Source organism: Trichosurus vulpecula, chromosome 2 (assembly GCF_011100635.1).
Source record: "Trichosurus vulpecula isolate mTriVul1 chromosome 2, mTriVul1.pri, whole genome shotgun sequence".
NCBI lineage: Eukaryota > Metazoa > Chordata > Mammalia > Diprotodontia > Phalangeridae > Trichosurus > Trichosurus vulpecula.
Window position 1 is genome coordinate 234,625,848 of NC_050574.1, and position 14,890 is coordinate 234,640,737.

General features: G+C 37.1%; 1 protein-coding gene across 2 annotated transcripts in view; it reads right to left on the minus strand.

Annotated features, from left to right (window-relative positions):
* Positions 1-14,890, minus strand: part of SESTD1 (SEC14 and spectrin domain containing 1) — a 143,460-nt gene that overhangs the window by 17,868 nt on the left and 110,702 nt on the right. For both annotated transcript variants that reach the window (XM_036746739.1, XM_036746740.1), the window contains 3 exons: positions 11,935-12,057; positions 3,687-3,881; positions 3,034-3,148 (listed from right to left, as the gene is read on the minus strand). In XM_036746739.1, coding sequence (XP_036602634.1) covers positions 3,034-3,148; positions 3,687-3,881; positions 11,935-12,057 — 433 coding nt within the window. The remainder of the gene's footprint in view (positions 1-3,033; positions 3,149-3,686; positions 3,882-11,934; positions 12,058-14,890) is intronic.

The following is a 14,890-nucleotide window of genomic DNA, read 5'->3' on the forward strand; positions in this document are numbered from 1 at the left end:
TTTTAATAGATCTGGTAGATTAAAACTATTAGCATGAAATTATGTAAGTATATTTCTGAAATAAGTATAAAAAGGAGTGATAAACATTTCTATTAAGTAAATGAGCATTTACAATGTAAACTTAAACTTTAGGGCATGAAGCATTTTTAATTTCATCTTTGTAACTTTTGTGCCCAGTAGTCTCACACATATAGTAGATGCTTGCTGACTTGAATTAAAATAATATAATTTTACCTTTTTTTGGCCAAAACATACAAATTAGCACATACTTGAGATAGATACCAAAATTAAAATGTTATATTTTTATATTTTTCAATCAGCGAATATTTATTAAGTGCCTCCTAGGTGCCTTGCACTGAGAATACAAAGACAAAAATGAAGCAGTTCCTGCCCTCAAGAAGTTTACAGTCTGCTGGGGAGAAATCACAATGTCTTTTCTCAAATTCAGTTTTCTTTCCTCTCAATCCTTAAGCTTTTTTTTAACCTTCCTGCAGCACCTGATGTTACAAACTACCCTCTCTCCTCCTTGACACTCTCTGTGTCACACTCTCGACTTTTGTGACGCTGAGCTCTTGGTTTGCTCTGCTCTGTGTCCTTGTCTAGGGATGGGAACCCTGCAGCCTCGAGGCAACATGTGCCCTTCTAGGTCCTTGGGTGCAGCCTTTCGACTGAGTCCAAGTTTTAAAGAACAAATCTTTTATGTTAAGGGGATTTGTTCTGTGAAGTTTAGATTCAGTCGAAGGGCCTCACCTGAGGACCTAGAGGGCTACATGTGGCCTTGAGGCCACAGGTTCCCAACCCGTAGTCCTTATCAGTTTCTTCTGCAGCATCATAATTTATATTCTGCTTCCTAAATGGGAATGCACCCCAAACCTCTGTTTTGGGTCTTTTTCTTTCCCTAATTCTCTTGGTGATCTCGTCAGGTTCCATGGCTTCAAGGAACATCTCTATGCCCATGACTCTGAGATCTGTGTATTCAGTCTTGTATTACTGTTTGCCTGTAGGACACTTCAAACTGGATGTCCCAAAGGAAATGTTCATTATCTTTTCTGCCCAAATCTCTAATTTCCTTATTTCTATGAAGGCACCAGGGCACCACCATTGCTCAAGTCATCCAGGTTTACAACTTCTACATCATTCTCTACTCCTCACTAGCCCTTACTCTACATATTCATTTTCCAAATACTGTAGCTTTTACCTCCACATCTCTCCTAGTTATTCCCTTCTCTTTAGTTACACAGCCTCCATCCTTAGTTGAATTCCTTTTCACATCCATAACACACCACTGCAACAGCCTCCTAATGGTTCTCCCTGTCTCATTTTACTCCTCTCCAAGTCACCCTTCATGTGGCTGACAAAGCAGAGGCACGACCCTGTCACTCTGCTGCAAGGGCCACCTGTCACTATTAGGATAAAATACAAACACCTCTGTTTGTCATTTAAAAACCTTTACAACCTGGCTCCAACCTCGTTTTTCCTAATCTTATTATACATTGCTGCGCTTCACATTTTCTACGATCCAGAGAACCTGCCTTCTTACTGTTCCTTACACGTGACATGCCATCTCTCCTCCATTTCTTATAGTCTTAAGTTCCTTCAAAGGTCAGTTCAAATGCCACCTCTTATGAGGTCTTTGCCAATCTTTTCATCAGCTCCTCTCCCCATTATCTCCTATTTATTTTATATATATATATATAGATAGATAGATAGATAGATAGATATAGATATAGATATATAGATATAGATATATATAGATATATATAGATATATAGATATATAGATATGTACATGTGCCATTTCCCCTGGCAGAAAATATGAGCAGGGTCTGTTTCATTTTCACCTTTGTACCCCCAATATCTTACATAGTAACAGGTACACAGAAGGTGTTTAATAGATGCTTGCTGATTGATGTATATATGAGTACACATATAGAATATATGCAAAGAAAATACAAGGTATTTTGGGAAGATGCTTGCACCTACAGGAATGAAGAAAGGCCTCAGGGAGGAGATGGTAGTTGAGCAAAGTTTTCGTGTAAGGTAAAGATATTAAGAGGTGGAGGTATAGTAAATCTAGATTTTCATTTTGGTTTCTATGTTCCTGGGAAAGTAGTGTTTATGATTTCCCAAACAGGATACATATGTAGAATTATTTTAAAGGGAGAAAAAAGCTTAAGCTCAATGGTGATTCTAAAAAAATTTTAAACATATCATTTAGCCTATTATGGTCAAAACATGAAAGGCTCACCAAATAAGATATAAAATAAACAATCTGATTTGTATGCATACAAGTAATTTTTAAAACTTATTGCCTTGAGTCCTTTCAAGTAATAAATTAATTTAGTTTGATGAACTGTCAATCACTTTTCACTGTTATCATCTTCCCCCACCCCTTGCTTTCTTTCTCTAACATCCATTATGTCCATATATCTTGGAACTTTGGAGCTTAGATAGAGCTGTGATAGAAGCTGAAATTTCCTATCAGGGGCAACTTAAGTAAGCACCATTACAGAGTGACAGAAATAACTTAGTGAGTTGAACCAAACTTCTTTTTGAAAAATTGAATGTCACCTCTGCACTCTTTCACAATCTGGGGAAAGAAATAAAGGTAGAGAACCAAGTGAATTCTTATAAGGTTAGAATATAGTAACACAAAAATTCATTTTTTAAAACACATTACTGTTTACACAGATTTACAACAAAAACATTTCACATCCAAATACAACTTATACACACACTACAGAAAGCTAGTTCATAGTACATGCTAGAGGTAACACCTGTGGATACAGAAGGGCAGGCAAGGAGGTGACAAAGACTCAGTGAAGGTGAAAATGATTGAGCACCAAGGGAAAACCAATTGTCAGCACAAACCACAATTCCCTCCAGGGAACAAAATTATTTTGCCCCATTTTTCCTAATGTGTTCCCGTGAAGCAATTCAGTCACTATAAGTTGATTTACTGTCTAAGCATGGCAATATATATATATATATAAAAAAGGAAACTTATGCTTCAGCGTTTTTTAAATCTGCTTACCAACACTTTTCAGCTTCTCTTCAAGCAGTTTTAAAGTTTGCTGAATCGATGCTCCATCAGCTGGTGCTACATCTACGCACAACATCCCTAATAAGCCATCCAACTGCTGAGACAACTAAAGCAGAGGGACAGCAAAGAGATAACCCTGATGTAATCAGCATCTAATATGTTTAATGATTAATGAGGTATATATCTAATGCTGTTATAACTGCACTTGCAGTGACTAAGCAATTAAAAGACAAGTAAGAGCAATTAGAGCACATTACCCCAAACACAGAATAAATACATAGATGCATGCACTAGGAAGACGTATTGGTGTTTCCATGTCAGCAGTAGGTAAAAAGTTACTGAGGCTCAGATTTCAATTTATATTCTATTACAATGTAAACATAACATAATCAATGAAATATATCTTTTGTGTTGAGACCTATACTTTTGAAAGAGTTTTAAAAATCTTGCATGCAGGACACATATAAAACTGTCTCCTTCTCCCCCACCCAAGAGACTTTGATCCAATGGCATCAATCGGATATTATGGAGTGTATAAGAATGAAAAGGGGGCAAAAAGAAACAGCAGGCATAGAAATCAGCATAAATTATATGTATGCCTGTGTGTAGGGTGTTTGAGGACGAATAACCGTGAAAAGACTTACATCTTGAGCAACACCATGAAATTCAAGAGCTGCTTGTAACAGATTCTGCCTGAATTCCAGCTGACTAGCCTGGCGATAACAAACATCACTGAGCTGTTGTTGTAGGGATTTCAATTCGACAAGATCCTCTTCATCCCCAGCATTCAGAAGTGCTGCAATCTGCTGATTCAGCTCCACGTACACTGCAAACCATTCCTGCAAATGAGAAATTATAATTGAAATTAAGCATTAACTATTGAAGGACCACTTTCTTGTGGCAAATTCTTTAAAAATGATGAAGAATTTTTAAGGAGACGGGGGACACAAAAGGCAGAAGAAAGGTCGACTATTTAATTAGGCTGACTGATGCGTTAGCTGGTATGTTCCCATCTAAAGCTGGCCTCTGATAGTTTTAAAAGTCGTCCATTGCCTTCCTACACACTTAAATGATGTTTCTAGCATAATTTACCATGGAATCACCTGCAGTACATATGTTAATACTGAACAGCAATAGGATGAATCAGAAATATTTATTAAAAAGCACATATATCCATTTAATGACTATAATGTTCTAGAATCACAGCTACAAGGGATGGGACAGGACCTTAAAAGTCATCTAGCCCACCCACCCCAACATGAGGCTCAGGGAGGTGCAGAAATTTTCCAGCAAGGTAATTAAGAATAGCAAGAGCTATTCTTAAACTGGAAGAGAGTAAAGTATCCAATGTATAGTAAGATTCAATTAATAATTTATGTGGATTTTTGTAGTCCTCTAGAGAAGCCACATGACCATTTCTGAGTAAAGGGAGGGGACTGGAAGGTGAGGAAGCCTGGGATCCTTTTAGTTTAGTTTGTCATTTCCAAACAGGAAGTACTGACCCTCTTTCAACACCTAAATTTCACGATATTTATACTAGTTTTGAGGTATCAATTACCGGGGCAGAGCCAAGATGGTGGCTGGAAAGCAGGGACTTGTGTGAGCTCCCCCCCAGGTCCCTCCAAAAACCTATAAAAATGGCTCTGAACAAATTCTAGAACTGCAGAACCCACGGAATAGCAGAGGGAAGCAGGGCTCCAGCCCAGGACAGCGTGGATGGTCGCTGCATAAGGTCTATCATACAGAGCTGGGAGCGGAGTGGAACAGAGCCCAGCGTGGGCTGTGTCCGGACCAACCAGACCGGGAGCCAGGCGGAACAGGTCCTAGCACCCTAAATCAGTGAGCTGTGGCAGTTACCAGACTTCTCAACCCACAAACACCAAAGACAACAGAGAAGGTTAGTGGGAAAAGCTGCAGCGACAGAGTGAAAGGAGTTTGCAATTGGCCACCACCCCAGGGGCAGTGGAGGTGGTGCAGTTACAGAACTACAGCTGCAGTTGCTTCCTGTCCCAGGCCCACCTGGTGAGAGGAATTAAGTGGCGGATCAGAGAGGGAGGGCAGAGCCTGCTTAAGATCTGAGTTGAGGTCCAGGTTGGCAGTTCTTGGGGGAGGAGGAGTGCTGGTGTGGCAGAGCTGGCTGTGTAGAAATAGCTCTGAAAACTCTATAATAGTACAACCCCTCAAGCTTGGAACAAAGTACTCTCTACTCTACAAGCAATCATACCCCGACAAAAAACTCAAGGGTCAAGTAGTTGGCTGGGAAAATGGCCAGGCAGCAAAAATGCATTCAGATTCAGACTCAGATTTTGGAATCTTTCTTTGGTGACAAAGAAGACCAAAACATACAGCCAGAAGAAGTCAACAAAGTCAAAGAGCCTACATCAAAAGCCTTCAAGAAAAACATGAACTGGTCTCAGGCCATGAAAGAGCTCAAAAAGGATTTGGAAAAGCAAGTTAGAGAAGAAGAGGAAAAATTGGGATGAGAAATGAGAGTGATGTGAGAAAACCATGAAAAACAAGTCAACGACTTGCTAAAGGAGACCCAAAAAAATACTTAAGAAAATAACACCTTAAAAAATAGACTAATTCAAATGGCAAAAGAGCTCCAAAAAGCCAATGAGGAGAAGAATGCCTTGAAAGGCAGAATTAGCCAAATGGAAAAGGAGGTCCAAAAGACCACTGAAGAAAATACTACCTTAAAAATTAGACTGGAGCAAGTGGAAGCTAGTGACTTTATGAGAAATCAAGATATTATAAGACAGAACCAAAGGAATGAAAAAAAAAGGGAAGACTGTGAAATATCTCATTGAGATATCAATTACCAAGGAGCTAGAAAAAAATAGGCTAATTACCTGCAGTGACCAAAATACTGGCTATGTTAGATGTACATATTTGAAACAAAATCAAAATGGTATATCTTAGCTGTTTAATATTCTTCTGTGGAGCTGATACCCTGCCAAAAGTGAGAAAAGCTTCTGAATACCTTCACTGTTTTTCATGACCTGTAAATGCCAGAAATGGGGATGTTCTTTATAATTACCTAATTTTCATTAAACAAAAAAGAGCTGACCTTGGAGTAAGAAGACCTGGTTTTGAGTTCTGGCTCTTACTCTGGCTACATATCCTCAGGCAAATGCTTTTACCATGTCGAACACTGGTGTCTGCACCTATAAAAAAGGGACAGCAACGCTTATACTACCTAACTTACAGGTTTGTTTGCAGGAAATCTTAAAGAACAATAGACGTGGGAAAACTGGAAAACAGTATGGCAGAGATTAGGTATAGACCACCACCTTACACCGTATACCAAGATAAGGTCAAAATGGGTATGTAATTTAAACATAAAGGGTGGCACTATAAGCAAATTAGGAAAGCAAGGAATAGTTTACCTGTTAGATCTATGGAAAAGGGAAGAAGACCAAACAAGAGATAGAGAGAATTACTAGCTGTAAAATGGATAATTACGATCACATTAAATCTAAAAGTTTTTGCACAAACAAAACCAATGCAACCAAGATTAGAAGGAAAGCAGAAAGCTGGGAAAAAATTTTTTACAAGTGTCTCTGATAAATCAAGGCCTCATTTCTCAAATATATAGGAAACTGAGTCAAATTTATAAAACTAAGAGCCATTCTGAAATCAATAAATGGTCAAAGGACATCAACAGGCAGCTTTCAGATGAAGAAATCAAAGCTATCTATAGCCATATGAAAAATGTTCTAAATCATTTTTGATTAGAGAAATACAAATTAAAACAAGTCTGAGATACCACCTCATATCTATCAGATTGGCTAATATGACAGAAAAGTAAAATGATAAATCTTGGAGGAGATTTGGGAAAATTAGGACACTAATGCACTGCTGGTAGAGTTGTGAACTGATACAACTGTTTTGGAGAGCAACTGAAACTATGCCCAAGGGCTATAAAACTGTGCATAGTCTTTGACCCAGCAATACCACTACTTAAGTCTATATCTGAACGATATCAGGAAAAAGGGGAAAAGACTAATTTGAATAAAAATACTTATGGCAGCTCTTTTGTAGTGGCAAATAATTAGAAATTGAGAGTATGCCCATCAACTGGGGAATGGCTGAACAAATTGTGTTATATGATTGTAATGGAATACTACTGTGTTATAAAAAAGGATGAGCAGGCTGATTTCAGAAAAACCTGGAAAGACTTAGACGAACTAAAGAAAAGTGAACTGTGAAGCAGGAGAACATTGTACACAGTAGCAACAATATTGTACAATGATCAACAGTGAATGACTTAGATATTTTCAGCAATGCAATGATCCAAGACAGTTCCAAAGGACTCATGATGAAAAATACTATACATCTCCAGAAGAAGCCATGATCAAAAAAAGAGCCTAGACATCATCTTTCAAGAAATTATCAAGGAAAACTGCCCTGATATCCTAGAGCCAGAGGGTAAAATGGAAATTGAAAGAATCCACTTATTGCCTCTTGAAAAAGATCCCAAAAAGAAAACTCCTAGGAATATTGTCCCTAAATTCCAGAGCTCCCAGGTCAAGGAGAAAATACTGCAAGCAGCCAGAAAGAAACAATTTGAGTATTGTGGAAACACAATCAGGACAATACTTTTTATTTTCTAAATCAAATTAAATATCATCTAATTCTGTTGTCTTGATTGTGCCTAATCTGACCTATCACACATGGCTTATTGATAGTTATCCATGTGAAAAAAATGTTGATTAAACAGTTTAACTGCATAATTGCTCCAAATCCCAGTGGCTAATGTAGGCTTTAATTTTCACAGTTTTTATGGGGTAGTTTTAAAATGAATTGATCACTGCTTGCTCATCTAGTAAATGTGACCTATGGAGACTTTTAATTGAAAACTGTTAAATTTTGAGCTGTGGTTTTCAGAAGCTTTTTTGCCTTTCCTTTGTTCTTTTGGCTTTATGCCAACTTGTAAAAACTTCATTTTGTATCACATTTTGTATCATTATTGAAATCTTTCTATAATACTATTCCAAGGGACAATATTATAGTTGCTGACTATCTTTTAATGACATGTTTTTGTTACTTCAACAATTAAACCTTCTTCAATGGAATTCAAGATTAATTCACCTTATTTCACTTTAGAGACTAGTGTTATAATAGAGTATCCTCAGAGTATCAGTATAAGGAAAAGTGCCCTTGGTCTCATCTCAGATTAGTGTTACCTTATAATATTATTAATTAATATCATTATTAGCTTATTATATATCATGCAGCATTAGTATATAATAGTAATTATTAGCTTGCCAGGAGCCAACAAAATAACTATGATTTTGAAATTCACCCAACTATGTAGTATTATATTTTTTTTTCCCCTCAAGGCCATCAAAGTACTTTGATAGATTTTAAAAAAAAACATTCTTTGAGGATTAGAGGATTCATTCCTTCCTCATCTCCATTCATGGACAGCCATGGAAGATGAAAAAGAGAAAGGAGGAGATAAGCTTAGAATATTGCTGTACAAATTTTCCATATTTGGTGAACTCCAAAGAACACCTGTTGCACCATGTTTTCTAAATTGCCAAAGAAAACTATACAGTTTTAAGTGGTGGAAAAATTTTAGGTCATCAATTTTCCATAATATTAATTAAGTCACATTTCAGGAAAAATGCCTGAAAAACAACTGCAAAGAATGGCAAATCATCCAAATTGTTGAAGGTGGGAAAGGAAGGTTGATTCTCCATGGATAATTCTAGGATTATTGTCCTAGTTAGCCAGTTTGGTACTGCGGGAAAGAATTCTGGATTAATACTCTGAGGTTCTGGATTTTAATCTTATATTTTAATTATCCATGTATATTTGAAGTACTCCCAAAACCAATAGAACGCCAGATCTTGAAGGTAGGAACCATGTCATTTTGTATTATTTATATCCATTCCTTACACAGTACCTTGCCCATAATAGGTGCTTAATAAATGCCTGTCTAAATTGAGACCAGACTAAAAATCTACATTTAGCAATCATCTACATATAGTTAGAGAGGCACAGAATTACTAGATTCAGAGGAGACATTAGGAAACTAAAGCCAAGAAAGATTAAGTGGCTTGTCCAGGATCACATACCTAGGCAGTTAGAAAACTAGGAATACTGTAGAACCTGGATATACTCCATTTCCTTTTCACATAAGTTGCTGAAATCTAGCTCCTTAGGGGGTCCAATGAAGGAGAAGGGAGGGGGCCCTTTCTAAGTAGTGACCCGGTCTGATGACTCCTGACTAAAAGAAAGTGTGTTTCTTTTCAAGTACACCTTTGCCCCCAAGGATTCCAATCCCTTCTATGCCCTTTCCTATGCTCCAAGGACAGGAAAGTTTGAGAAGCTGGGGAGGGTAAAACTTCAAAAAAGGGCTGAAGCACTGTGGGCTTTCTGGCCTTCCCCTTTCTGAGTCCCCCTGTCCCTGGAAGATCATAGGAAAGGAGCCATTTCCCAGCCTGCTCCTGTTGCCAGGGCTCTTAGCATCTGAGCAATGGCTAATACTGTTGGCTGTGATGGGAATAGCTCAGTGAGCCAAAGTCAGGGACAGATCACCCTCCCCACCCTTGGCAAGCCTTGATCTCTATCCTTTCTTTCTTACTGTCCCAGCCCACCTGAGAATCTTGTCTACCATAACTCCCTATTACCCATCTGGAATCATATTCCTGAAGGACCCATCCACACAGCTTTGATCTCTACCATAGTATTGGGTTTCACTGAATGATGATGAGGGGGAATTCACCTGGCCCCCTATCCCTTCGGTAGGGGCTGAAATAATTTTGTATGGACAGAAACTGAGATGCTGGAAAGGTATGGGTGAATAGCCATTGGCTGGGTTTCTATGCATTGCTGAGATGTGGGTTATGTCTTTGCCCCTGTAGTATAGTCACAGGAGCCTTTTCCTTTTACTGCTATCTCCACATCCCTTCCCTTCTCCTTTCTCCTCAGCAGGCTGACCCAGAGTTTTATACCTCAAGGGTTGCTCTGGCAACATGTAGGCTGTGGGCCCATACTTTAAAGGTTGTGGAGGCTGTTCTGGCTTCAGGACCACTACAGATATAAACAGCCTAGAATAAGAATGACTATTACATTTCTCCTGAGTCTCAAATGTTTTTCTGGTGTTCAAGACTTTCTTGAGTTCAAGGCTTGGTAATTAGAGACAAGAGTCATTTTGATACCTTGTAACTTTGACGTGTGTTTGTTTAATTCCTAATTAGTACAGTGCTTTATAGTTGTAATATTTTTGTTCTTTGAGCGTTAACTGTATTTTAATGCTCCAGCGTGAATCAGTGGGTTGCCCTAGCTTAGGCCCCCATTATACCCAGCAAGCTCAGACTGTGTTTCACATCTTGCCATCTGTCTTGCCACTAGCTTGGAGATTCTCTGCACCTTCTTTACCTCTTGCTCTGGAACAGGAGTCAAATCTGCATTGTCATTGCTTATGGAAAGGGTGTGATCACCAACTGCCCCATGATTCTGCTCACTTTACTATCGCCATGACTCTCCAGATCCCTACTTCCCTACAGAGCTATAGCTATCTCTCCCTATTAGAACTTAAGTTCCTTGAGGGCAGGAGCTGTCTCACTTTTATATTTGTACCCCAATACTTGGCACAGTGCCTGGCACATAGTAAGTGTTTAATTAAAGATCTGATTGACTGATTCATTACTTGAGAAATCCTGTGGCGGTACACATTCCTATCCACATTCTTAGTAATTTGTTAGACTGTGCCCCAACCACAGCTTTATCTATTCTAACCCCACCTCCTTTCTTAGAGGATTGCAAATAACATCGGAGGCCCCCTATCATTCAGTTGCACCAGGAAATAGATAATATAAATAGAAATAACAAATAATCCACACATCCCATTTCAACTAATCTGTCACAAGCCTATCAATCAAATCTTTTAAGAGAACTTCCAAGGTGATTAAAAATAGACTGGTTTAAATTTTACTTCAACTATTTCCCCTTGGTCATTCTTACATAAAAGTGTTAATTGGAAATAATATGGCTAAAAAACAACAAAAAACCAACAGGAAGTAGTATCTACTTTATCTATGCACTAGGTAAAATAGCCTCTGGATAATCAATAGTTGTCTCTAGTTCACTTTTAAAAAGAATGCTAATGTTCAATATTCTACTTAACATATATTAAACATCTACAATATGTTCTTCATAGATTATACTTGGGGGGGGTAAAATTAATTTTCAATGATGGAGGGTGTCCCTTTTTTGTCAAATTCAACTAAGTCTCTATCACTTGAAGAATATGACTATACCCTATAATTAAACTTTTATAAATACTATTTGGTTTATCCCTTTACACTTTGAAAGATGAATTCCCCAAGACGGTACAGAAGAAAATTCTTGGACCTCTTCTATGTTCTGTCCACCTTGACAACCTTCGTGTCACCACAGCTTTGATGTCATTTCATAATTCTTTCCCAAAAGCACATAGGAGCAAGGAGTTTATGTGCAGTGCTGCTCTGTTCCCCAGGAAAGCATGGAAGGTTCCCTTTGGGAGCTTTAAAGAGTCCAACAGCTGATTGAAGACTGAGCTACTAATTTTTTTAGGACTATCACTCATTCTGTTTTCATTTTATATTCTTTGAGGACAGAAAAAGAATTATCATTGTGTCTTCGAAAAAAGTAAAATACACTACAGTTGTGAAGAACTATGTAATTAGAAATATGTTGGAAAAAATAAGGAAAAAGCTATCTATTGAGTAGGATATCAAGAGTATCCATATTTCCCTTCATGATAACCCTTAAATCAGACCATCTGACTTATGAGAATTTGTCACTAAAATAAGTAATTCACAACTAATTATGTATAATTCATAATTCATAACTAATTATGTACAATTACATTGTAATTTGAAGGAAAAAAAATCTCACACTGTGTTGACTTTCGATCTCTTCATGTTTCTGCTGCAAGGCTTGTGAAGCTCTGATTGAATCCCCTATTCCCCACTGTGTCCTTAGCTGTTCTGATCCAGGTCCTTCAAGCCAGTTTACAACCTACAAATAAAATATACATCTTAAAATGACCAAAAGCTTTAAAATACTTCTCTAATGATTTTTTTCCACGAGTCTCTAAAATTCATTTCAGTCAGTAAAAACATACATGCACTTCAGAACTACCAAAAGATATATAGTGACATGGTTTTTAATACTTGACTGGGGCGGGGGGAGGGGGGAGGGGAGGCGGGAATGGCTTTTGATAAATTGCAGGCTAGCAGTATAGCTGAGAATCCAATAGGATGAAAGGAATTTAGAATCCTTGTTTGTTACTTCATATGTGTAACATAAAAGATTTGTCTTGAAAAGAGAGAAATACAGAAATACAGGAACTTCTACCTGCAAGCAGCCTTAGATCATCTAGTCCAACCTTCTCACTTTTCAGAAGAAGCTATGTGCCCAGAGAGGTTAAATAAGTTTCCCAAAGTCACACACTATTTGTAGAGTTAACTCTAGAAGTCAGGTGTTATGAAACTCGAAATCTATTACTAAATTAACCTGAATCACTGATTAAATTATCACAAACATGTAAATAACATGAAAAGTAGCTCCTTCATTGGGGAGAAAAATTAATTACACAGATAGCTATGGCTATAACAGAAAAACATAAATATTATTAGGACATTCTTGTCATAGAATTATGCTAAAGGGCACAAAATTAATTAGTTTCATGGACATGAATTAGTTATTTATAATCACTATTGCTGTACTTATGGTAGCTACCACCTGGTGAAAAGTAATATCTTTTTAATATAATGAAGTGTTAGTGATTAGACTTATATTAACACTGTAAGTATATATATCTTCTAAGTTTTATGTTAAAATATACTTGCTCATTAACTAAACTGTTCATGTACCTTTACCTTCTGTTTTATTACTTATAAGTAAAAATTATGTTTGGTGCCATGAATATAGAGGAGGAACTTTCTTTTTACATTACTAGAGACCGGTTAACATAAGTACAAGTAGATGGCAAAAGTCATTCCCTTAGAGATAAGTGGTCAAAGGATATGAACAAAGTCTTCAAAAGAAAATTGGCAAGTATTAACAACCCACATGAAAGAATGTTCCAAATAACTAATAAGAGAAATGAAAATCAATTTTTACCTCACTCAATTTTTCACTGAATTTTCACCTCTAACTTTGCAAATTGGCAAAGATGACAAAAGATGAGACTAGTCACTGTTGGAGAGGTTATGGGAAAATGGGTACTCTAGTGCATTGTTGGAGTTATGAATTATAGCTACTTTAGAAAGCAATTTGAAATTATGCAAATAAAATGACTAAGGTGTTCATAACCTTTTAACCCAGAGATTCTATTGTTAGGTTAATACCCCAAGGAGAACATAAGTAAGAACAAAGTCCCCATTTACACCAAAATATTTATAGCAATATTTTTGGGATAGTAAACTACTGGAAACAAAGTAGATGCTATCAACTGGGGAATGGCAGAACAAACTGTGTTACATAAATCTAATGGAATATTATTGTGCTGCAAGAAATGACAAATATGATGAATACAAAGAAGTATGAACAGCTTTACATGAATTAATGAAGACTGAAGTAGAGCCAAGAAAACAATATACAATAATGTAAAGGAAAAGAATCACAAAAAAAAAAATCAAAAGTAATGTTGCAAAATTATAAGGAATTATCAGGGCTAAAAAAAAGTATGAAGAGAAACTCCCATCTCATCCCTTTGTAGAGGTGAGAGGTCCACAAATGTTATATACTGCACTTATTTTCAGACTTTTTCAATGTATCAATCATTTTATGCTGATTTTTTTCCCTCTTTCTTTTCTTTTTGTCTGAAAAATACTATTTGTTATATGGGATGATACTGGGAGGGGAAAGAGAAAGGATACTGGGAAAAACCATGTAATATAAAAAAATACATCAATAAAAATGTATTTCAAAAAGAAGTAGATGGTGTGCACAGCAACTCTACTAGACTATCTAGGCACTGGCCAGATAATTAAAACGAGACTGGCATATGCAGAAAACAGCCTATGCTTGATAGTGAGAAAGTAAAACACATGTGGATTAAAATGAAGGAAAAACGAATAGAGTGCTGAGCTTAGAGTAAGGAAGACCAGAGCTGAAATACTGCCTTACCCACTTAACTGTGGTGCCCTAGGAAAGACATTTAACATCTCTTAGCCTCAACCTCTTCAACTGTAAAATGGAAATGATAGCACTTACCTTATAGGGTCTTAAAGATCAAATGAGATCATATAGGTAAAGAGCTACATGTGCTAACCATTTTAATTACAAAGTGGGCTGCCATGGTATTTGGCCTTGGGTATCCTCTCCCTTAGGTCATGGATGTGGTAGTATTCAAGTATCTGTGTTCACCTGGGATGAGGGGTCATGTTGCTCCACAGTTCATACACAGAAGGCACCAGAAATGAAGAGCAAACTGATGATAAAAGCTATAGCCAGGTATAGCCTCATGTGCCACACAGAAATGATACCAGATGAATCTATTTCTGATCTTCTAGCCAAAGAAAACAGCATCAGGGGAGATGGTTAATGGCACTGGGCAAATGTAGCACTTTGTTTATCTAAAGGCTTACTTTTATATGTCTATTTACTCTTTTATATTTTATGCATTCTGTATGTTTACATGATTATATATCTTACACATTAAAACATGAGTATACATTTCACATGTAAACTATTACATTTACATTTTTATATTATACTGTCTTTCTCACAGAAAGAAATCACTTTAATCTGTTCTTAATGGTACCTCAGTCACCAATCACTACCTTTCTAAACATTCATACAACATCCTCTTAAAGTATGACTTGAGTGGAGTGTAGAATGGTTG